At 33.7% G+C, this 25609-nt stretch overlaps 4 protein-coding genes across 6 annotated transcripts; 2 read left to right on the forward strand and 2 right to left on the reverse strand.

Moving 5' to 3' along the window:
* Positions 1-3277: 3277 nt before the first annotated feature.
* On the forward strand, positions 3278-6136 carry LOC107609337 (uncharacterized). The gene is made up of 3 exons (XM_016311259.3): positions 3278-4139; positions 4318-4412; positions 5251-6136. Exons 1-3 carry the CDS (start codon positions 3486-3488, stop codon positions 5897-5899), a joined length of 1398 nt encoding a protein of 465 aa, XP_016166745.1. The 5' UTR covers positions 3278-3485; the 3' UTR covers positions 5900-6136.
* Positions 6137-7074: 938 nt separating this feature from the next.
* LOC107606417 (uncharacterized) lies at positions 7075-11350 on the forward strand. 2 transcript variants are annotated; one of them, XR_015892375.1, is made up of 9 exons: positions 7075-7647; positions 8030-8749; positions 8993-9088; positions 9173-9256; positions 9421-9655; positions 9740-9900; positions 10006-10284; positions 10379-10538; positions 10982-11350. XR_015892375.1 is itself a non-coding variant. In XM_088494264.1 (8 exons), exons 1-8 carry the CDS (start codon positions 7327-7329, stop codon positions 10427-10429), a joined length of 1947 nt encoding a protein of 648 aa, XP_088350390.1. In that variant the 5' UTR covers positions 7077-7326; the 3' UTR covers positions 10430-10768. The 2 variants fall into 2 exon arrangements, 1 of the variants encoding a protein (XP_088350390.1); XM_088494264.1 differs by lacking the exon at positions 10982-11350 and having other exon boundaries at positions 7077-7647; positions 10379-10768.
* Positions 11351-11418: 68 nt separating this feature from the next.
* On the reverse strand, positions 11419-14302 carry LOC107608778 (chaperonin-like RbcX protein 2, chloroplastic). The gene is made up of 5 exons (XM_016310512.3): positions 13687-14302; positions 12889-12980; positions 12049-12106; positions 11857-11922; positions 11419-11750 (listed from the first exon to the last, which is right to left on the reverse strand). The coding sequence occupies exons 1-5, from the start codon at positions 13975-13977 to the stop codon at positions 11628-11630; spliced, it is 630 nt and encodes a 209-aa protein (XP_016165998.1). The 5' UTR covers positions 13978-14302; the 3' UTR covers positions 11419-11627.
* Positions 14303-21012: 6710 nt separating this feature from the next.
* Positions 21013-25362, reverse strand: LOC107608777 (disease resistance protein RPM1). 2 transcript variants are annotated; one of them, XM_021106848.2, is made up of 4 exons: positions 24942-25362; positions 24049-24359; positions 21269-23597; positions 21013-21107 (listed from the first exon to the last, which is right to left on the reverse strand). In XM_021106848.2, exons 1-3 carry the CDS (start codon positions 25220-25222, stop codon positions 21274-21276), a joined length of 2916 nt encoding a protein of 971 aa, XP_020962507.1. In that variant the 5' UTR covers positions 25223-25362; the 3' UTR covers positions 21013-21107; positions 21269-21273. The 2 variants fall into 2 exon arrangements, with proteins under 2 accessions (XP_020962507.1, XP_088348594.1); XM_088492468.1 differs by having other exon boundaries at positions 21013-23597.
* Between the last annotated feature and the right edge of the window lie 247 nt (positions 25363-25609).

A 25609-nucleotide genomic window follows, 5' to 3' on the forward strand; every position in this document is an offset into this window, starting at 1 on the left:
CCAAAAGTTCAAAAAGTTGCATCTGATGAGTTTGACCTTAATTCTTTGGAACGAGACCCTGGAAAACGGCTTTAAATTTGGCAATATCACCCAAATCAAAGAGATGAGGTTAGACGAGTTTATCTTAAATGAGTCCATATCAAAAGCATCTGACAATTATCTTCTATCTGGCCCCTCTAAAATTTTGATTCAAGCTCCGCCACTGGATCAGGAACTTACCATAAATAAGAATTAAGAAAAATAAGAAAAAATCATATAAAATAAATAAGTCCTTCTTTTTAAAATATTTGCTATCAAGGCTACAAAACTACGCAAATTAACAAAATCACTCTTATGCAAAAGGTAAATTGGTAACAATGTGTTGGAAACTTGGAATTCGAATTTTTGTTATAGCTATATAAACTTATAAAAGGAATTCACAATAAGGTCTTTAAAAACTTAGTCTAATACAACCTCAGAATGAAAATATTTTTCTTTTTGATAATTAAAAAATATCTGAGTGAAGATATTTCAAATATAAACCATCATGGAGCATTTGAAGTTAGTAGTGCATGTGTGATAGTAACAACTGAAAAATGAAATAGACTAATGATCTTAACAATGTTTTGAGTGTGTTAGAGATATAATTATTTATATTATATTTTTTATTAATTTAAATTTTAAATTTTTGAAATGAATAATTTTATAATATAATATTAAAATTTTATATTTAAAAATTTTAATATTTGATCCTTAATAAATTAGGTATATACAAAAATAAAATAAAATCTAAAAAAAACTTTTATTAAAAATATAATCATTTATATTGTATTATAAATTTAAATTTTTGATATAAATAATTTCATGACAAATTATTGATTACAGATTATTAATCGGATCTAGTGTCAAACAAATCTATCCATGTGTTCACCAATTCACTAAAGGCAGGGAGTTTTAGGATGTTTTTTTTTTTGGTGACTAGGATATTTACTTAATTTAGGATTATGTTAGGTAACTAATGTTTTTTTTTAATAATATAAATAATAAATAATAGGTCTTAAAATTAGTCCAATTTAAATAGAAATCTGCTATATATACAAGTTTTTTTGGTTTATAAATCTTATAAGTTGGCACAAGCCCAACAAAATACACGCATTACATTTTCACATTCAAGAGTAAATAAACGTACGTTATTCAACCACTCCCACTTCCTGTTTCCAAAGCGCCCTACTCACCATGCATTATGAACGATTCTTCTTCTTCTTTCTCCATGAAAACGAGTTTCTTGCCAAATTTGAAGATAATGAAACTTCAGAAATATACTAAAACGATTACAGAAATACACCTAAAGGATTACAGAAATATACCCAAACGGTTACAGAAATTCACCCAAAGAATTATAAAAATACACCCAAAGAATTACAAAAATACACCTAAAGGATTTAAAAAATACACCCAAAATTCGTTGAAGTACACCTTATGCATATTTCAGAACTCTTTCTCTTTCTCCTCCTCATCTTTGCTGCTTCTTCTTCAAAAATGATTTCAGAGCTTGATGTCAAAAAACAATGAAAATCGAGAATAACGAATAAAGAAAACAGAGAAAAAAGCACGTAAACGAAGAAGGAGAAAGAGAAGGCAAGAAACGAAACAAAAGAAGAAGAAGAAGATGAAGAGAAAGAATAAAGTGCAGCAAAAAAAAGAAGAACGTGCAGTAAAAACGTACAGTAATGATTCGAAGCACATTAATATAAAAGATTTGTATAAAAAAATGCTTGTATGTAAAAAATTATTTATTCAAATAAAACACACTGTATTCTAAATTATTTATCTAAATCTTAATATTAAAATAACCATTCACATACATAATAAATTAAACATCAAATATATCTATTATTTATATTATTTAATAATTTTATTATTTGCCTATACTTTTCCTTAATCTATTTAGTGTTCACACATCACAATTATATATTCACACATTTCGGTGCTTTAACAAGTACTAAACCTTATGGCGGCAACGTCAAGTTAGGGAAAGAATGACACGTGTAGGTCCCCATCAAGATCCAAACATAAAGTCAACACGAAATATCATCGAAGCTCTTGTGGGCCCATTCCCTCTTATCCTACATTAATCCCCTATGGTTTCCTCATTCATATATAATTCTGATACCGGCTTTTGTTTGAAGCTAAGAAATATATTTCCACTTTCATAGTCTCCTATGATAATAAGGTGGAACCCCCAAAAGCAAGTTTAATATGTCATAATACGTCAACTTCAAAGTCACGATTACATGTACAAAAATGAAAACATCTTAATAGTTTTAGATAAATATTTTTCAAATACAAAACGTTGCAGCTAGAGAAAGACGTTATAATTAGAAGCTAGAAACACAGAGAACCGTGGCAACTTATAGGAAGATGAAAGCTGAAAGTAAAACAACAAATGTGACAAGAGAAAGTCATCATAATTGGTGAGTTGGAAAAACTCATCTAAGACAAGTGTATAGTATGCTCTTACACTGATAATTAATCTTTCAGAGCAAGCCCTTTAATTTAACTTGTCAATTATTGCAATGTATACTAACTTATTAATATATTTGTGTATATTGTAGCCCAAATTCAATTTATCAATCGCATCGTGCTGTCGTGGGTAAGATCTCCATTGACATCAACCTGAGATGTGGTACTTATGTGTAAAGTAATTATGTTATATTTTGTTGGACAAAACATCTCATTTACTTTTTATCACGATAATTTTTAAATTCAGTAGGTTAAGAATTCACAATAAAATTTTATTTAAGAATATGTAATTATTATTAGTTAATAGACTATTGTATATATAAAATGTGATTCAAATCATTCGCATTTATTTAAATGAACGAGTGAATTAACTATTTAGTCAAACTAAATTAATTTATTTTAGTATAAAATTTTGTAATGGATAATGTTAAGGTGAAGAGTAAAAATTATTTTTTTTTAAATTAAAATAATTCACCAATAAGAATTTATCATATATAATGTACATATTCATTCAAAATTTTATAAAAATCTTTATTGTTCACTTAATTTTATTCTTTTGCCGAAGAATTCTCTTTTGCAATACATGCTAACTAATTTTTTTGTTCACAGTATTTCCCAACTCAACAGGTTAAGGATTAATCTGTCACAAATCTGAGTTCTATTGAAGGTCTGTGACTAGCCAATAAATTATTGCATGCACAATGCAAGATTCGAACCCAACTCTTGTTTAAATTCTTTATAAAATTAAAGGGTACCATTTCGACTAGCCCAGCCCAGCCCACTTAAACAAAAAGCCCATAACATTAAAAACGGCGCAACGCAAAGACAAAGACGCGCCGAACCTGAAGCGTGGAGCTTGTACCTTGTAGTGTGAACTGTGAATTATCCACTAAGCTCAGCTAAGCTCAGCTCAGCACTTCACAGAAACCCTAAACCCGCATTTCAAATTCCTAAAACCCTAACGCCACCACCACCCTGCGTCCATGGCGGAGCTGAAGTTGTCGGAGTCTCGGGACTTGACCCGCATAGAGCGCATAGGCGCTCACTCTCACATTCGAGGCCTTGGTCTCGACTCTTCTCTCGAGCCTCGCGCCGTCTCCGAGGGCATGGTCGGCCAGACCTCGGCCCGCAAGGCCGCCGGCGTCATCCTCCAGATGATCCGCGACGGCAAGATCGCCGGCCGCGCTGTCCTTCTCGCAGGCCAACCTGGAACCGGGAAGACCGCCATAGCCATGGGGATGGCCAAGTCCCTCGGCCTCGAGACACCGTTCGCCATGATTGCCGGCAGCGAGCTCTTCTCCCTCGAGATGTCGAAGACCGAAGCGCTGACACAGGCGTTCCGTAAGGCCATTGGTGTTCGCATTAAGGAGGAGACTGAGGTCATCGAAGGTGAGGTCGTTGAGGTCCAGATTGACCGTCCTGCCGTCGCCGGCGCCGCCTCTAAGTCCGGCAAACTCACTCTCAAGACGACGGAGATGGAGACTGTTTACGACTTGGGAGCGAAGATGATAGAGGCCCTTGGGAAGGAGAAGGTGACCAGCGGTGACGTCATTGCCATTGACAAGGCTTCTGGAAAGATCACGAAGCTTGGGAGGTCGTTTTCGAGGTCTAGGGATTTCGACGCCATGGGGCCTCAGGTAACTAACTCGTAACAGATAAACTGCCTGTAACTAATATAGAGTTAGTTATTCAGTTTGTTGCGTTTTTTGTAGTATGCAGTAGAGAGCATTAGTAGTTGTGTGTACTTGGTTATTTGTTGTTATGGAAGTTAGTTTCTTAGATGATTAGTGATGGAATGAGTGTTTCTGTTTTCAGGTGAAGTTCGTGCAGTGTCCTGATGGGGAGTTGCAGAAGCGCAAGGAGGTCGTGCATTGTGTTACTCTTCATGAGATTGATGTTATTAATAGCAGGTACTTTACTTACACACCTGAAGTGATTTACTTTTTGTTCAAGCTCGTTGTTATGTGGCAATGCTTGTGCTTAATTTAGAGTTAGGTTTAGATTGAAGGATTGCCGTGTAATACAAGCCCTAGTTTAAGCAAAAACAAAAATCAATATCATCGTGATGCGTTGTCTTAATCCAGCTGATGATTGCCTCATAGGAATTTTTGTAGGCAACACTAGTAAGAATCTTGTTCAGTATGATGCATATTATGTAGAATGTTTAGAGTCAGCCTATGTTATTCTTGAGGATATCCTCTATTTTTTCTCTTTAATGAGTAGTTTACTACTTTCATTGTTTGAACAATACTCTGTCAGAGGCTTTTAGTTAGGGTGAATGTAGGTGCAACTGCTGAGGTTTAAAATGGTGTATGGAGGGGGAATTTGAACTTAACAAGGAGAGATGCATTACATGGCATATGGTTAATGTTTATGGGCTAGCATCACGATCATTGGCCATCCTTCTTCCAACCTAGGAGATGCAAGTATATTAAAGACTATTATCTTAATTGGGAATGGGATTCCTTTTTCTCTTCCAAATAAAATTTTAAATTGGGATTCCTTTTTCTCTTTTAGGTAAGTGTTTTATTTTATTGTTTTCCATTTTTCTATATGTTCTGTCAATCTACTTTTAACTGGTATGAAGTTCTGCTAAAAGGCATTGAGTATTGAGATTTTATGTATCCTATGTTTGGATCCTGCAACTCCTTGGATTTTGAAGGAGGCTCTCTTTCAACTTGTGACAAAGCTTGTTACTCCTGTTTTCTTAGTTATTCCTAACATTTGGTTGTGTTATCTTATTTTCAGAACACAGGGATTTCTGGCTCTTTTCACTGGTGATACAGGTGAAATTCGTGCTGAAGTAAGAGAACAAATTGACACCAAAGTAGCAGAGTGGAGAGAGGAAGGAAAGGCAGAGATCGTGCCTGGTGTCCTTTTCATTGATGAGGTGCACATGCTTGATATTGAATGCTTTTCCTTCCTAAATCGAGCTCTGGAGAATGAGATGGCTCCTATATTAGTTGTTGCTACTAACAGAGGCATAACAAATATTAGAGGCACCAATTACAAATCCCCTCATGGGATTCCCATTGATCTGCTTGATCGTCTGCTTATCATCTCTACTCAACCTTACACGGAGGAAGAGATTCGCAAAATTCTGGATATCAGATGCCAAGAGGAAGATGTAGAAATGGCTGAAGGTGCGAAGCAGTTGTTAACCAAAATTGGGGTTGAAACATCCTTGAGATATGCCATTCATCTCATCATAGCAGCTGCATTGGCATGCCAAAAGAGGAAGGGGAAAGTAGTGGAGCTGGAGGATATAAACCGTGTTTACCATCTATTTTTGGATGTCAAAAGATCAACGCAGTACTTGATGGAGTATCAGAATCAGTACATGTTCAGCGAAACAGGGGAAGGTGAAGAAGACGATGTCCATGCCACGGTCTCTTAAAAAACATGAACTCTAGTTTGGATGGATTTGTAAGTATGTGAGCAAGTCTCTAATTATTAGGTTGCAGTAGCAATATTTTTTCTTTCTTGTTTTAAAGGACATTGTGTTTGTTTGATATTGGGATTTACTAGCAGTTTTTCTTGGTTGAACTGAAATATCTTCATCCTCCATATGATGCTGCTGTATCTGTATGTAATTTTATTACTTGGTGAAATGCTTAATCATTTGATCTGACCATGTTAGAAAGTTTAGCTTTTACCACTTTCAACAGTCAACACGGCATCAATGAACGAAGAAAATTATCCTCACAATCTTTTAAAATTACGTGGCATTGGCAAATTGGGGCTATTGAGTCGCGTAACAAGAAGACAAATTTGGTTGCGTGCTCATTCTTTCCCCCAATTATATGCTTCCAAGCTACATTCTCTAGACCCAACTATTTGTCTTCGGCCTTACTCTGTAACAACGTTGCAAACATGTTTTCTATTTTTTATTTTTTACTTTTTTTATTAATTTAATCTTTTCGAAATGGTACTTGTTTACTTAAGCTTTAAACACAACTCTAGGTTGGCACTTCCATACGAACTAAACTATCTAATTTAAACTTAACTTGTTATGAATCATTTTTTTTTCTACCACCTTGGCATGAAATGTTTTTTTTTTTTTTTTGGTATTGCCTTGGCATGAAATGTTATTGTGCTATTTAGTTTGTGCGAACTCCTTTGTATTTGAAGGCCCAATTAGTCTTTTAATATTTAAAACCAAAATTAATTAAAAATTGCAAAAAATGAATATCTGCTCTAAAAATATTATTTATACATTAAAATCAATCATTATGTTATGTATACAAATATATGTATAATCTAATTGTATTTTATATTTTATTATATATATCTTTTGTGATTAATTTTGATAGTTAATTTTATTATATAACTAGCATGGTTGTATCTGCTCACAAATCAAGCAATGCAGCACAAGTTAGTCACCAAAAAAAAAAAGCAGCTGAAGACAGAAAAATAATGATAAAAAAGTAAGAAAATAGAAAAAAAAAGAGCGGAAAATTGAAAGAAAAGGGCGCCACCTTCTAAATTGAGATAAGTGAAGAAAATAGAAACACTCCCTTTCTCCAATTTCCAATCCTTTTATTGCCATCAAAAGTTCAAAACATAGCTCTCACCCTATTCTCACTACTATTATTATATTATCATTTATCATCCAAACAAAAAAAGCACCAAACCCTCAAAAATTAATTAGTAAAAAAAATAAAATAAAATAAATAAAATCTCTCTCTCTCTCTCTCTCTCTCTCTCTCTCTCATTGTGGTTGTGGAATGTGAAACTTCTTGCGCCTTCTCCTCCGCCGTGCATGAGCTTCCACCACCGCTGCCGGCGACTATAACAACCGCATCCACCACCACCGCCACCGCCATGCCGGCGTCCCGCCCCTCCTCCGATCTCATCCTTGACCGCCTCGCCTCCTCCGATGGTCAAATCAAGCTCAAAGCCATCCGGCAGCTGAAGAACCACATAATCGGAAACCGCACCAAGAAACTCTCATACATCAAGCTCGGAGCCGTCCCCGCCGTCGCCGCAACCCTCGCCGACTTCGATTCCGACCCCAACCTCATTGTACAGTCCGCCGCCGCGCTTGGCAGCTTCGCCTGTGGCCTTGACGCCGGTGTCCGTGCTGTCCTCGACGCCGGAGCTTTCCCTCACTTGATCAGGCTCCTCTCTGCCTCCGATGACAAGGTCAATTTCTCTCTCTCTTCTTTCCTTATCATTTGTTTTGCCAGATATTGTAGATTGCGATGAAATTGCAATGCTCTGAATTGTTAGGTTGATCGTTAGGTTGCGATTAGTGATGGTACTTGCTTGGTTACGCTGATTTGGACCGTTATTTTTTTTATCATGATAATGCATTGATAGTAGGAATGAAATAGCTTGTGTGAGAATAATGAATTGCATATTTTGAACTCAATTTAGTTTCTGGAGTGTTCTTATGGTATTTAGTGATCAGTTTCTCCTTTAATTGTTCTTGCTACTTCTATAGCTATTAGAAATATTTCGAGTGCGATTATTAATATTTTAATCTCCAATGCCATCTGATTGGCCTTTGTACACTTGATTTCAGGTTGTGGATGCAGCTGCACGTTCTCTACGAATGATTTATCAATCAAAATTGGCCCCAAAATATGATTTTTTCAAGGAAGAGAACTTGGAGTTCCTGCTTTTACTGTTGAAAAGCGAGAATGAAAGTCTTTCTGCACTGGGTGCGAGCATTATTATTCATTCGTGCGAGACAGGTGAAGAACAGAATATCTTATGCTATGCTGGTGTGTTGGACAAACTCATCAGCCTTCTGTATGGTTCTCTAAGCCAGCGAGATGCTAGTTTGGAGTCCATAGCTGCGATAGTTAAAAACAATTCTGAAGCTGTCTCTAAATTTGTCGACCTTAGAGGTGGAAGAGCTTTGAGCCCTGTAATTGAATTAAGTAAAGACAAATATTCTCGGACAAGATTACTAGCTTGCTTGTGCCTGATTTGTGTTAAGAATGCTTCTTCTTACCATCTTCAAGACACAGGAATCAAAACCAAACTGATAAATATTCTGCTTGAACTCCTTGATGATTCTGGTCAAGTTGGAGATGAAGCTCCATTTGCCTTTTTGAGTTTAATTGCTGAGAAGGAAGATTTGCAGAAGTTAGCATTTGAGGGAAATGCAATTGATAAGTTCTACAATCACTTGCAAGACTGTCCTTCACATCCCAAACGTCTTGAAGGGATATTTCTAGCCTTGGCTGATCTTTGCTCTAAATTGGAGTGCTGCAGGTCTAAGTTTCTTTCGTTACAGGTCTGTTATTTCATGGGCATTAATAGTAAACCTCATTTATTGCTAGTAACCTGTTTATTGAAATGCATTGTTATGTTGATGATATTTTTTAGCATGTCAATGTGAACATGTTTGAATTAATTATAAGCAATTTTGTGTTTCTTCCAATTTCATATTTTCATGGAGTTATGATATGAGTTGCACTGGTAAATTTCATATCTAGATACTAAACCCACCATTATTTTCTCTCTTGGCTGAACACAGATGTTAAATCTACTAGTTGATGCTTTAACCCATTATGATGCCAATGTACGCACTGCAGCCTGCATTTGCTTGAAAAGTGTCTCTCGTTCCATCAAGGTATGCAACTTACCATGATATGGTTCTCAATTTGTGTTATGCTATGTAGTTCCTATAACTGAATTCTCATAAAATGTCATTCAGAATTTGAGTGTAGGTTATTTTATGAACGAAAGAATTGTCATTCCGTTGGTTCGACTCCTCTCTGATCCTTCTACTTCTGTCCAGGTATGCGTTTATTTATTTAATTAGATCTAGCATGGGCATTTATCTCAAGCACATCGTTGCTTTTGTGGAAGTCATGCTTATTTACTAACAATATTTAGTGAGATTCTTCGATATAGTCCTTTTCTAACCTAGTAAGCCAAAGTTCTTTCTATGCTGTCTTCCAGGTTGCAGCCCTTGGTGCTATCAGCAACATTCTGGTTGACTTTACAGCACATAAGTCAGTGTTTGTACAATGTGGAGGCATTAAAGAGCTTGTTCAATTGACAAAGTCAATGGATCCATCTTTAAGGTTAAATGCTGTATGGGCCTTGAGAAACATGGTATTTCTGGCAGATAAGATGTGTAAGGAAGGAATTTTTATGGAACTGACGGTTTCTTCTGTAGCTAGCCTTATTTGCGGTAATGATCCTCATTGAAAGTTAATATTTTCTGAATTGGCACCTCCCAAAAAAATTGGTTCTTAATTCTCTGTATACTCTGCAGATCCTGAGCCTTCTATTCAAGAACAAGCGCTGGCTCTTGTGCGAAATGTTGTTGATGGGTGTATGGACTGTGTTGAATACGCTTTTGCTGAAGAAGGTATCATCCTGGATGCTGTTGGAAGGCAAATTCGGAAATCTTCAAAAACCGAAATTTTGATACAGGTTGGAGAAACTTCCGAAACTAAAGCCGTTGGTTGATATTTTAGCCAACCATTGGTATTTATATTAACTTTGTGATGCATCTAATTAGTTGTGTGGCCTACATAGGGGATGTACGTGCTCAGCAATGTTGCAAGCGGGAATGAGTTTCATAAAGAAGCTATCATGAAACTACTCTTCCCACCAGCAGAAAATGGGTCTCGCTCTTTCTTCTGCCAGTTTTTGCACAGCAGTGACAGTCGTTTACGCACATCTGCTGTTTGGGTCATAGTCAATTTGACTTTTCCTGCAAGTCCTGGTGCATTTGGTCGGATTGTAGAACTGCGTAAATTTGGTGTAGTTTCTCAAATCAAGAGGATGGCCAATGATTCTTGCATGGATGTGAAGGTCCTTAAATTTTTATTTCATCTTTTATTCCCTACTGCATTTGTTCTAAACTACTTTTAGTCATTTTGTAAATTTTATTATTCTGTTGGTGCAGCTTCGCGCAAGACATGCACTTGGGCAGATTATTACCTTTGGTGATAGTTAACTGTCTCCATGCAAAGCCCTTTGATGAAGCAAAGAAGAAAGTCTTGATAGAGTTATTTTCTCTAGTACATTATATGTAAGGGGGGTATCCAACCTCAGCTTCGGATATGGTATGTTTCAGCAGATGTTCTTCAATGACTTGCTTACTGTCTGTCGTAGAATCTTCTTTCTAGATATATGCCACTGAAAATTGGAATCATTGACTACTGTTTGGTTTTTGATATCGGAGTGTTTAGTTTATCCTTTTATGGTGTATAGTACTTAATAACATGAAAGATCTGTTGTAAAGTTTATGGAAGTTCAATGTTTGTACATTAAGCGAGCATGTTATAGAGATTTCAGATTAGCTGCTTATTCTGTTGTGTTTGTAGTAGTTTATTGTTATCTCTTGTATTTTTAGTGCCAAGAATACTTTTATCCGGGATCAAGATTTATCTGTTTCTCAATCTCTGTTTTCTTAATATTTTGTCACTTTGAAGTTTCTTCCCGATAATGGAATTTTGATGTTCTAATTCCAAATTCGTTGTTGCTTTTCCCATGTTTCCCTTTGCAGGTAAATCAAATTATTTCTTTAAATTTTTGAACAAGTCAGAGCAGTGTGAAAGGTTTCAATTTTGTTAGCACTCCTGACCAACCAGGATACGCCCCCCAAGTTTCATTTTCTTGTTAATTACTCCAAGTGTTTCTCTTTCTAAGTCAGATGCTCCAAGTAGATCGACAGGCTTTAGTATTGTACAATATGAGTAGTAAATGTCAAGTTTAGAACTTAGCTTCAAGTTTCAGCTTCATCCTTGGTTCTGCTTTATTTTGCCAAATAGTAGAATTGTATTTTTATGTGTAAGTAGTGATTGATGTTATGTGCTTGATCTCTAGTTATTGGTCGACAAAGTAGGTCCTAAATATAAGCAACAAATTTACTACACATTTATCTTGTTCTTAGTTAACCCCTTTACATACCTGAAAATGGGCACGTATAATAGACTTTGAAGATTTTCAACCAATTCATAAAAATCATTCATTCCAAACTCTCTTAGTAATAATAGAATAGATGATGTATTTAAAAAATGTGTAGACATATTCACAGCTTACAGAAAGTAGTAGTGATTGATACTGAAACCTATAAACTATACCCTAGAAGAGACTAGGAAGAAGCCAAAGGCAGGAAAAACATAATATGAAATTTTCTGACGCATGACTTATCAGCCGATTTTTTCTGTGTTAGTGTCATCCGAAGGCCATATTACAGTTTCTATGAGCCTTTCCCTCATTAACTCCAAGTTCTCATTCGATATGTCTTCATATATCTCAGCATGATTACATTTCTGCACCACAATAATGAAAAATAAAAAAAGATTATAAATCTTAAGCTTGGCCATTTTTAATCAAGAAGAAAGATATAACTACTTTTCTGAGTTCCATTATTAGTACCTTGACCCATTTACCATAAAGGTGAAGCCGTGTAACCATCACTCTCTCAGCTAGCTCTTGGTGCTCCTATCAAATTGGTCCAAAAAGGGAAAACAAAAAATTACATTACACATTGTGATTTGGTATTGCAATTTTCACAAGAATGGCATGTTAGATTGAAAATTCTATGGACACTCGAGTATCAAAGACTACCTTGGCGAGGGATCGTAGAAAACGTTTCCCATCTGATGGCTCGTTTGTTGCAACAAAACTGCCAACATTATAAGCATGAGTAAGACTTGGTCAACAAAATTATTATACTAATAACGAGAAAAACAAAACATTACTATGAGATTGTAAAAAGTGATATAGTTTCCAACAAGCTAAGAGTCTAGAATAACACAAGCTCATGTTGAACTAGTTTCTAAATTTGTCACAACACAATTCAACTATATTCTAGTGTCAATAAACTATAAGTAAATGGTTAAATTAGTCCCTAAAAGATTATTCATTTTTTAAATTGGTCCCCGAAAGATTTTTTTAATCAAATTCGTCCTTTAAAGATTTTAAATTAGTCATGTTAGTCTTTGCGTCACTTTGTTTGTTGATGGTGTCAAAATTTGCTAATGTAACGTGTTAAATGACACTCCAACATACACCTAGGAGTCTTAATTGACTATTAACATAATTAATTTATGAAATTAGATCAAATCAACTCCAAATTAAGGAATTCCAATGCCTCAAGTTTTCTCTTCAATTAGGTTTTGATTTAATCTAATTTCATAAACTAATCATGTTAATAGTCAATTAAGACTCCTAGATATATGTTGAGATGTCACTTAATGTGTTATATTAGCAAATTTTGACACTATCAGCAAACAAAGTGACAGAAAGACTAACATGGCTAATTTAAAAATTTTAAATGACGAATTTAATTAAAAAAATCTTTCAGGGACCAATTTGAAAAATGAGTAATCTTTTAAGGACTAGTTTGACTATTTACTCAATAAACTATTGTTGATACTTGATACAACATATGTGAATTTCACTTACTTATAAAAAAACCTATACTTAGGTGGGTTCATCTCATAGAGCTGCTGAAGCACCGTCCTCACTGCCTTGACTGTGAAGTAGTTGAGTAATTGCTGTATCCCAACACATGAATTCAGATAATATAAGATCACAAGCAACAACATCTAGTATAATATTAAAACACTTATTGACTATTATTGTATGAACCTCCGAAATTGCATTTACATATCAATGTTAATGAAATTGTCTTAGGAGAGTATAAAACTACATATGGTATGCAACATCTTTTGGGAGCGTTTGGTGGAGAGACATAGACTGAAAGACTGAGACTGAGAGACAAAGACTAAGAGACAGAGACATAAATAAATCACAGTATTCTGTTTGGCGCAAAATGGGAGGCAGAAATTAAAACAAGAATGAAACTCTAATTTAATTTGTACAAAAGATAAAATTAGAATTAATTAATTGAAATGAGAGTATTTTAGGTATAAAATGTTATTAAAGTTTCAGTCTCTGTTTCTAAAAATTTCATTCCCCTGTGTCCTCACATTTTGGAGGTACTGAAATACTGAAATTTTAGGTACAGAGATAGAAATTTTAATACCAGTCTTTGAGCCAACAAACATAATACTGAATCTCAATGTTAGTGTACCTCAAAACAAACGCTACCTATAATCATCAAATAGTGATCTGAAATAACATGACTAACTTCATCACTAACACCAAATAATAGATCTGAAATGAAAATATAAAAATGGCACCATGGATATAAACTGTTCATATATGATCCACACAATCATATTGAATTTATGTGTTTACCGTTTTAACATCATTAAAAGTCTCCTCATATTGACCACCAAGCTCGTTAACAATTGCAACTCTCCGATTATCCTTGCGCTGCTTCTTGAAGCTTCTATTAACAGAGAGCCTCCACTCTCTCACCCCATAAACAACAAAGGAACTACTCAGTTCCACGTTGTTCCCACGCCTCACCAAACACTGCTTATTACCATTCACACCGCCGGTAATGGTGGTGGTTGTGGGAAGAGCATCCACGCAAAGATATGAGTCCACCAACGATGTTCCCACAACACTTAGAGCACTCACCATATCCTCTTCTTCCACAACACAAACTTCAAAGTTTCTCCAAAACTCACCCACTTGAAAATTATGGCGGAAAATAGTCCAAGTTGGAAACTTGATGGTTACCCACTAATTTTGAACAAGGGAAGAATCGTGGGTATCCGAAAAAATTGGAAATTTGTAGCTATTGAAGTCAAAGAAGAAGAAGCATGCAGAGGAGAGAGAATGTGGAGAGCAAGGAACACGAGGGAGGAACAGGAAGAAGGTGGGATTTTTGAAGTGTGTGAACCTTAACCAAACGAAAACTTGAGGTCGAAAAATTTCGGAGAGGAAAAATAAAAAGCTGAGAACTGAAAATCAACGTTAGCCTCTGACTTTTTGTTTGTTTCTGTGTTCTTTCCAAATGGGTTGAGGAGAGAGAGCCAACTCAGTTCGACGGGTATTCAGTTTGGTTCTGAATGGACACGTGGCGGTTTTGAATCTTTGTCTTTGTCCATAGATTCTGATTCTGATGTTTTTTTTTTTTTTTTTTCTCGAGTCATTACTGGCTGATGATAAAATGGCTCAGAAAATCTTTTATCTTGTCCCTCTTTTTTTTAAGTTATTTATTTTTTGAATTGCAGTATTTTTATTGGACTTTTTTGAAATGGTCTAATATCTGATAACCTTTTTTGGTCAAGCACCTAAGGCCCATTAACAGGCCGGATATATAAGCCCAAGCGACACTGGATATATAAAATCCTGGATTAATGGGCCAATTCACAACTTTGGGTGAATAAGCTTAATCTTATAAGCCAATGAACTTGAGTTCACATGGCATATCTCTCCCTCCCTACTTTAAAGGTCTTGGGTTCAAATTTTAGAGATTACAATTAGAGAAAAAAATTTGGTAAATATGTGAGGAATATGTAGATGTATTGTGTACTTAGGATTGGAGATTGTCCAATCCATCTGGGTACTTAGGATTGGAAGTTGTCCAATCCACTTGACCTCCCAAAAAAAAAAGCTTAATCTTATAACAATCATTTTAGTCCCCTAGTCTGGTTAAACAAGTGTTAGAAGTTCGAATCCACCTTATGTATAGAACAACCTATTGACCAACGGCAAACTTTTAAATGGAACTCAAATTTCCGATGAATTAGTTTTTAGCCTGTTAAGTTGAAAGATAACGTGAAAAAAAAAATTTTATAACCATTTTAGTAGTTAACTCACTAGTTTATTTAAACAAATATCAGAAGATTTGAATCCTGTCTTATAAAGCTCTAATCTATGATAAATTAATTTTTAACCCGTTAGACTAAAGAATATGGTAGGGAAAAAAAAAAAAGAGTGGATTACCTTATAATAATGTTAGCTAATATTTTTTGGACAATGTAAAAAACTAGTAATGAGTTTGTATATAGGGGGCATAATGCCTAATCTAGAATTCAAAATAAATAGTCTACAGTCTTTTAAATGAATGTATGACTGAAAATTGATATCGGTTTGCAAGATATTAAGCTCCTCAAATGCCAATTTGATCATGGTGGCTCTGAATATTAGAGATGTTGGGTTTCATAAATTTAAAGTGCAAAGACAGCTCCTAGGATTCTATGACGAACCAATTAAAAAATTTGAAGTGCATGGTGGTGGCTGACAAGGTTCATTAAGCTAAGATTTAGTATTACTCTAAAAAGACAAACCAAAGGGATCCACTGCTATACGACAGGAACTGTGCCAAACCCCTCTTAGTCTCTTAATTTTCAACTCCATATGAATCAATTAGTATTTAGTACATATAATATGAGTAATCAATTTGTTACACAAAATGGCTGAACAAGAACCACTAAAATATTTTAATGGATCCGTAACCTAATGAGAATCTTAACCATTAAGTATTTAATTATATTATTTGTATACTAAAATTATGTTATTATATCAATTAATTATTGTATATAAAAATATATAGTTAGTATTTTATAAAAAAAATTTAATATACTATTATAAATAAATTTAATTATTCTATTATTATTTTATTGATTGATTATTTAAATTAAAAATATGTTAATCACCATATATAAATATTTATAAATACATAATAATTAATTTTTAGTATATATATAATATTTTTTTATTAAACGTTTTTTGGGCCACGTTATTATCGTATACAAATTAAAAGATAAAGAAAGTTGTAATATAATCATAAAAAACGTAATGTATCACCTAAAAAATACAAAAACAATATATGATTCCAATGAAGAACTGAAATTCAAAATTTTTTTTAAGGAGAATTTTGAATTATACCATCCCAATTAAACAAAAGTAGTAGATTCTTAATGGGGTTATCAACTTTCGTTTGGTACGAGGGATAGATATTAAGCAATTTTAGACGTGAGAATGCTTTTGGTCAGATCATTGGTGAAATCCCAATAAAATTTAATTAGTTAAGGTTACGTGTACACCAAAATCAGCTATTAAAGTCAATCATTAGTATAAAATATATGTTGAAATACAAATACACATATAGGGTACTAACAATAAAAAGTCTAATAATATAGGGTCCCAAAATATTTGAATGATCTTTATTTCTCTCCCACTTTTTGCATCATCATATTGTTTGCATTTTCTTATCAAAATTCCAAGGCCTTGAGTATCTGTAGTGGGGTAAATGTGTTTTAGATTCGCTTTTTTAACAATCTTTAAGAGGGTGCTTAAAAAAGCACACACATATATGAATTTGGCGGTCTCTTTTTTGATAAATCATGTATTTGGATTTTCCATGAGTTATTTTTCCTTAAAGTTATAAGAGAAAGAAAATTTTTATTAAAAAAAATAAATGTAAATTTATTAAATTTTAAGGCATTTAATATATTAGTTGAAAAATAAAAAATCATTTATTCTTTTAATCAATGTTTTATAGTAAGCCAAAGTTCATATATTATATATACACATTATCAAAATTATCCTAATTTTAAATTTTGATATGATTTTTATTTTTTATTTTTATTAAATAAGTATATTTATTCTCTTTTGAGATGTCAATAATATATTTATTCTACATCAATATATTATGTGTCACTAATTAATTCGTCATTATATCATTACATATGACCAAACTATGAAATAACATGTATTACTAACAATTTATGTCTTTAAGCCACGTAAGCATGTTGTTAACAATGAGTTAGAGACTAACGTAGTATACTTTTGTCAACCTTAAAAATATAATTAGTACAATTAAAATCTTAAAGACAATTTTAATTAAAACGCTAATCTTAAGGGAGACCACTTTAATAAACACACTTAAAATGTCTTTTTTTTAAAAAACGTTTATATGTGTCATTTTATTATTGGACATCTTTATTAAACTGGTTAATAATTTATTTTTTAATAAACTAGAACAAAATCAATTTATTATAGTAACAATAATAAATCCAATGGTCTGCATTACAATTATTAGACCCAATTTGATCCGATTGAATTATATAATCTAAACCGAATATCTTTAAATTTTTTGATAAAAAAATAAATATATCCCTAACTTTTTGTTTTGCAGACATTTAAATCCCTAAAAATTAAAAAATATAATTAAATTCCTAAAAAAAAAAAGTTGAATTTATTGTTATTGTAATAAAAAAATCAATTTTATTCAAATTTATTAAAAAATTTAAAAATAATCGGTTCATTAATACGTTCAATAATAATGTGACAATGTGACACGTAAACGTCTTTATCGCATCCCCAATCTTAAGAAGTGTCTTGGAGCTTAACTTCGTATATATAGCTTTTATATATATATAGTTGCATGTTTACCGATTCTTTTGACTAATCAATACTAACATAACCTTTTTCTCTTCTCTCTATCTCTAATTTGTCACAAGCTATGAAAATGGCTCCTTCTGGAAGGACAAGAAAGACAAGAAGAAGAAGAAGAAGCAATTTGAAGAAGAAGCATGAGTCAACAAGCTACTTGATTTCATCCAAAGATTCAGATTCAGAGGTGGTAATTAGTAGCAGCAGTGTTTGCTCAACTCCAAAAGGTGACAAGTTTCGGATACCAGAGATTTCAACATGCCCTCCTCCTCCAAAGAAGCCAAGGATTCTTACAACAAATTCTTCTTTGCGCAAATCATTATCATTCTTTCAACCTCCACAAGACCTTGATGATGTCTTTTTCTGCCTTGCACTATCAACAGATCTTTCTTTTCCTTTTGTTTTCTAAATTATTACAATATATATATATAGATATACATAGATAGTGATATATGTATACAAGGCCCTTCATCATCATGATATTTTTTAAGTGCATGATTTTATTAGTTTTAGACTATGTTTTTTGAGAGATCTTTGGATTTTGGAGTTGTTCATCATCTTAGGAACAAAGTTATTATTATTATTATTATTATCTTCACCCCCTAAATTTAGTTGGGGTGGCTCTATATCTATACAACTGGATTTTGATTTTGATTTATTTTAATTTTTTTTAAATGGTGTATTCATATTTTTATTTTTTTTAATTAAGCTTTAATTTATATAAAGTAATCCTAGCAATACCAGAAGATATATATGTGTTCTAACTTTTTAAATTAGGGTTAGCTAATCAGTATTAGGAAAATAAAGTTGATAGTCAAGAACCATCAGCTGATTTGACAGATTTATTTAAATTGTTATCCGATTTCGACTATCAACTTCATATGAAAACAATTAAATACGAGTTTTTTCCATAGTTTTCTCTTGTACTCTGTTTATGTATGATTAAACGCTTCCTTTTGTATTAATCTCCTCTTCTGCTAATTCTCTCTTATGCACTATTATACACATATGATGATAATCACTTTAAGTTTTGAAGTTTTTAGCCAACACAGTTACTAGCTACATTGTATAATCAGAATGAAAAGTATAAGTAAATAATGAAAATATTAAATAATGTGAATAATAAACATGTTGGATATTCATTTCACTAGGTGTACGGATGGTTATTTTAATATTAAAATTTAGATGATTAATTTAAAAATGTAGTGTGTTTTTATTTGATTGGTGGTTGTTTATGTTGTTTAAAATAGTCGTTATTTACTTAGCACTCTCCAAATAAAAAATATTACAGATGTTTATTAGCTTTCTCTTTACACATATTACAACATATAGAAAAAATTGTATGCCAATTTAAAATAAATAATGATTTTGATTATTGAATATTAATGTGTTTGAAAATTGTAGTTGGAAAGCCTAAATCCCACTACTCATTAATCTACGGCGGCATTATTGTTGTTTGTCTTTGTCTATAATATTTAATTTAATATTAATTAGGTAAGTTCAACGTATCGATCAATCCCTACGATCATGCATCAAAGTTATATTAGGGTCCACCGCTGATGTTAATTACAAAAACATAGCGATGAGTTATAACTCAAATGACATAGTCTCTCCATACTTAATTAAGAGGTTGCGAGTTTGAGTCTTTTTTCTTTGATAAAAAAAATTACAAAAACACAATTGAAAAATAATAGTAAAATAACGGCACACGGTTACCGTTAAGTCTGTTAAGCAAAGTAAGCTATTTTGACTGCGCAGTGTGAACGCAGCCATTTGTTTTCTGGTGAATATCTACTATGATGTCTAAAAAGTAATACTTATTTATTAAAAAAAATTAAAATTAATTTTTTTTAAAAAAATATAAAAATAAATAATTTTTAAAAAATTAAAATTAATTACAAAAAAATTAAATTAGACAAAATTTAAATACTAATTCATTAACAACACAAAATTGGCCTTGTTTCCTAAACATATCACATTTAATTAATTAATTAAGGTGTGTCAGAACATGTGAGCTCAGATCCCACATAATTTTCTGTAAGAATCCAATGAAATGGGCCCTCGTGCGGGTCTGTCCATTAATATGTCCTTAGTTAAGGGAATCTCAAGAAATCTTCCAACATTTTTTTATGGCATTGGTCGGTTGAATGGATTAAGAATTAATTTGTTGTAAATCTAAATTTTAATAAAAAATTTATTATTAGTTAATAAATTATTACATACTCAAATTGAGATAACTAATTTAAATTAATTATTAGACTAATTTAAATTAATCACTAGATCAATTTAAATTAGTTAAAATTCTCTATCATTTTGTCATATAATATGCAAGAGTATAAAACTAGTAATAATAAATCCTAATAACTAATTTAAATTAGTTAAATGTTCAATTTATTTATCTATTTAAATAAATATAAAAAAATTTGAATCACATTTTATATATACAAACGCCACTTGTAAATTGCTCCAAAAGCTAAAATTTTTATTGCATATATGGTACCAATAAAGCTTTGTAGTTTGTGCCTAGCAGCAAGTGCCATACTACCTATGAATGTCCACTCATGCAAACATTAAAGAGACAACAATTATTCGTGATTTCATGTATTGTTATTATAAAGAAATGGCAATATGTGTTTGATCAAGTGGGTGATAACTTTTCTAGAATCCGAGGTTGCCCAATTTCTTGTTAATTTCATAATAAAGTAGTCGAGTCAAATGTATGCATTCACTTCCTTTAATAAAATCCTATGATAAGTTGTAAAAAACTTATCAACATAATTCTAAAATTAAGTTAAGAGTATTTGCTCCTCTTGTAAATTAAAATTCATTTGAGAGAGAGAGAGAGAGAGAGAGAGAGAGAGAGAGAGAGAGAGAGAGAGAGAGAGAGAGAGAGAGAGAGATTTTGGAAATACAACTTGTTTTGTAGGAATCCAATGTTTGAACCCTCAGTTGATTACATGTGAAATAATATCCTACATACTTTTAATTTTTAATCTAAATAAAAAACAAATGATACCAATACAACTAAATCAAGAAAAAAGCTTTCTTTATTTAATGTGTATGGTCTGCTGACTGATGATAAATTGATACTGCCTTTTTTTTTCTCCTTTAATCCTTCCTTTCCTGTTTGTTTTCCACTACTTGAACACCAAAAAATATAATATTAGAAAATTTTATAACAAAAATGTTAATTCTCTATTTACCCCACATGACACTGTCTGGGTTGAATATATTTGATCCAAATACCTGAATTTCCATAAAAAGAGAATGGATAGGAATATGATATGTCACCAATTGCTTGAGAAACAAGCCATAACTTTTCAGTTCCACTCCAGCTACTGATTCCTTCAAAATATCCTTTTTTTCTACATCAATTTGTATGTACAAGAAAGTTAAATATATGCATTGAGTTAAATGGTTCTGAATTACCTGAGAGTGGCTATAATTAACTTAAAACTAATAGTTTAATAACGCTTATGAATACCAAATATACAAGATGAAAAACATTTTGGAACAGAGTTTGTACATGCTTTAGGCAGCCGAAAGAAATCTGATAGCTGTGGATGCCAAATCTTGTAAAACCTTAACTTTTACTTGTCCCCTCCTGGGAGGAAGGCGCGGCGGAGTAAGGCACGGCAGAGTAAGTTGCGGGGGAGGGAGCAAAGGTGGAGAAATATACAGTGTTGTGTTTTCCTTTAATGGGGTAGAAATATCATTTGCAAATTGTCTTGGCATGTCAATGTCGTAAGAATTATTAAGAGCAATATCATATGAAAATTGTATTGGCATGTCAATGAGGTAAAGATTCTTAAGAGCTTCCAAATTTTGAATAGCATCCGCCCCTTGTATTATTTGAGGGCATGACCCCAGCCGCAAAACTTCAAGCTTAGGCAGTGCCCCTTTATCTATCTTTAAAGTCCTCACGGTATTCATCCTCTGCAAGGTTAACTCCTTTAATTTCTCAAACCAGCCGCATTTAAAATGTACCTCTTCACTCTCACAATAGTGATCAAGATGGAGTTCCAGCAATTCTGGCAGGCCTTCAAGTTTAGGCAATGGATCTTCAGCTAGCCTTGACCCTATCAAGCATAACTTAATAAGATGCTTAAGCTTCGGAATCCATTCTGGCAATCTCTGCAGAGGCCCATTCAGGTAAAGACGTTGCAGGTTAGCAGGAGGATCAACTATTGCTTGCAGCACAAGAAATCCACAGTTTTCGGCTGCCTTGATGGATAGAGAGCAAAGATTGGGCATGTTCTTTATGGCATTGCAAACACTACTTCCATTGACTTCACTTAACTCAACAATGCCCAACTTCTTCATATTGATCATATTCTCCATTTCTCGAATAATTCCATCCCCATTAGCTGTGCTTGTATCCACCATCGCAAGAGTCTGCAAATCTGTTAAACCCCCAATCCCTCCATTCAACCTGAAGCCTAATAAATGTTGCCGATGTTCTTTGGAACCGAAGGAATAAGATAAAAGATGTCGCAGCTTAACAAGCTTATTGATTTCCATAGGTAGCTCTAGTACTTGTGTATCTCTAAGGTTTAGAGTTTGTAGCTTTTGAAGCTTGCCAATGGACTTGGGAATTATCTTGATTTTCGTCTTCCTTAAGCTCAAATACTTCAAATTCAATAAGTTTCCTACAACTTCAGGAAGATGATCAAGTGGAACATCTTCAAGGCCTAATGTCACCAAGAGATTGAAACCGGAGAACAAAGATTTTACCACAGATTCTGAAAGTTCTTCAATGCCACAACTAATACAGGATCGCACCCGAACAAAACTTTGATCATTTCCAATAAAAGCACTTTTGTCAATATTCTGGATTGATATACGCCTCGTCCATTCATGAAATCTGAACCGTTGTTTGCTCACCACTTGGCAAAAGTTTAACTCCTCACACTTTCTGATAATAAAATCATGCATCAAATCATGGACCCTGCAACTTTTAACCTTGCCATTGACAAACACATTGGAGACTTTAACCAAGCTTCTACGAATGAGCTCAGCTAAGTAGTCTTCTGCTGCTTCCTCAAGTGTTTGATCTCCAAACATCTCATTTTCATTCACAAAGCCCTCTGCTACCCATAGGCGAATAAGCGTTGAACACTTAACGGAGTAATCTTGGGGGAAAAGGCCAAAGTACAAAAGGCATAACCTCAGATGGTAAGGAAGATCATGATAACTTTCTAGCAAGACCAGATAGAAGCTTCTAAGATGAGGATCGGTGGAGAATTTTGAGCGGAGGCTATCATATACCTTTTGCCATTCAGATACAGTTTTCTTCTTAGTTGAAAGGAGGCCCGAAATAACTACAATGGCAAGTGGCACTCCCTTGCACCTCTTAACAAATCTTTGAGACAAATCATTCAGATCTTGAGGACAACCATGATGGTCAAATTGAAATGTCTTCAAAAGAAAAAGCTTCAAAGCATCATCAGCAGGCAATGGTTTTAGTTCATGGATATGAACCGGAGCAGAACGTTGACAAAATTCAGCTATTCCTCTGTCCCTTGTTGTGATGATGATCCTGCTTCTGATGTTGGTATCAGCAGGTAAAGCAAATTCCATGCATTCCCAAAAGTGTATTTCCCACACATCATCAAACACGATCATGTAGCTCTTTCCTTGCAAGTAGTCTCTTAGTTTTTGTGTCAAATTACACTTGTCCACCTCTTTTTCCCTGATTCCCTCCACAGGATACTTTTTACCATCATTCTCATACAAAGTTTGTATTATAGTCTGCAAATGTTCCTCTTTGAAGGAATGAGACACAGTGATCCAAGCATAACAATCAAAATCCTCCTTATGTTTGTTGTAGAGATTCCTAACAATTGCTGTTTTCCCTTTACGGAGATATTAATAAGAACCAAAGAAAGAAATTAAGTTAGAAAATGGTTATATTTAAATATAAACTGTTCTTACATTAATTACGTTTCACAAGGGGAAAAGAGTATAAAGCCACAATAAATTTTAACAAATCACTAGTATGGACTTTAAAATCTTTCAATTAGTCCGTAACATTTCAATAATATTTTGGGATTCATCTATAATAACAACTCCTCTAACTCTCTAAGTATAAAACTAGTTGTAAAGTCTTTAAAGCAATGAGGAATGCTAGGGGATCAGCAACTTTTGTGATTTGTAGCCATCAATAATGGTTTTAATGGTGTGAGATTGGTATGAGATTTCATCCAATGGCTTACTTTTCTTTGCTGGTTACATGCTGGCCAGAAAACAAAGTTGCTGGTCACATAGACTTTTCCTAAAGTAATAACTGAGCAACAAGAATATTACCGAGTCCCCCTTCGCCTACGACGGAGATGATGGTGCGCCTGGCTTCTCCATGTATGAGCCAATCAGTGAGCAAATTCTTGGCATAATCAACTCCCACAAGTTCATCATCCCTAATAAAATGGGAACCCATTCGAAGGTCATAGCGTATTCGTTCAGCCACATTTTGTTCTGATGACGGAGTGAGCCCAAGAGCCTGCTTATCTTCGTAGAGCTTCCGTATGGACGCTGTCACGTTCACAATCTCAGATCTGATCCGGTGCCTGGGTACCACACTTGTTATCACCAAACAAAACTTGCACAGCATTCCACGCCTTTCATCACAAGAAACCAAAGTTAGTTAATTTGCAACTAACAAACTACAAACTCATACCTTATATAATGGTAAAGACTCGCAGTTCTGTGAGTCGTTAAATAACAACTTAGTCAATTGAAGAGTGCTAGGAGCAGCAATTTTTGGTATTTGTAGCCATCAAATAGCCATCAATGATGGTTTTAATGGTGTGAGATTGGTGTGAAATTTCATACAATGGCTCACTTTTTCTTGTTGGTTACATGCTGACCAGAATTTGAAAAAGTTGCTAGTCCCTAGACTTTTTCTAGTCAAATATGTCTAATAATTTTGAATTTGGATCTTCTAAATTTTGAATTTTTACTTTAGAGGGTAAAATGTGATCTTCTACTCTTGAATAGTTTCTCTCTCATATTTACTCTTGGTCCCATCTATAAAATAAATAGTGAGAGATCACACTTTACTCTCTGAAAGTGAAATTCAAAATTTAGAGGATCCAAATTCAATAATTTTTACCTAAAGACAAATACACGTCAGTTTCTACCTTCTCTCTCGCTACTTTGTTTATTTCCAATTCTAACATTTATGCAAATCAAATGCTTGCCTTTGAGATGGGTGAGGTGCTAGTTTGATGATGTAAAAGTCAACGGCATCTTCGATAAGAAAGGAAGCATGTCTGAGTTTGTTGACCCAAACCTTGACGGCGTGGGAGGAGGTGTCAGCAGTATCTGCCTTGGCATCAGCATCCTTCAAGTAAGCTTGGATCAAACACAGCTCGTCTCTCACTCCTTCAACTTTCGTCCGCACATCTCTCAGCAGCGTCACTTCCTCATTCAGTAACCGCGCCAGCTTCATAATCAAGCTGTCCACCGCAACTGTTGCCATCAAAATGGAAGAGATCGTTCACAGATAATGCAAATTAAACTTCAACTCGCCTCTTCCCTTTTGCCTTTAACTTATTCCCTGCTTTACTTTAGCTTTGCCTTTATACTTTTTCTTAAGTAACATTTCTTCTCAATTAACCAATGAATCATATGTTTACAAATAAATAAATGTATAGGAATCTGTATTTGATATCTCAATTTTTTTATTATGTTATCATAAAAAAATTTAATTATTCTATTATGATAAATTCAATTATTCTAATTATTTGGTAAAAAAATGTGTAATTGAATATGAATAAAAAAATATACCAACGGCTAATTTAACATTTTTGTTGGCAATGAATTATAACTCAAATGACATAGTCTTTCTATACTCGTCTAAGAGGTC

This window comes from Arachis ipaensis, chromosome B7, assembly GCF_059453495.1.
Source record: "Arachis ipaensis isolate K30076 ecotype BB chromosome B7, ASM5945349v1, whole genome shotgun sequence".
Taxonomy (NCBI): domain Eukaryota; kingdom Viridiplantae; phylum Streptophyta; class Magnoliopsida; order Fabales; family Fabaceae; genus Arachis; species Arachis ipaensis.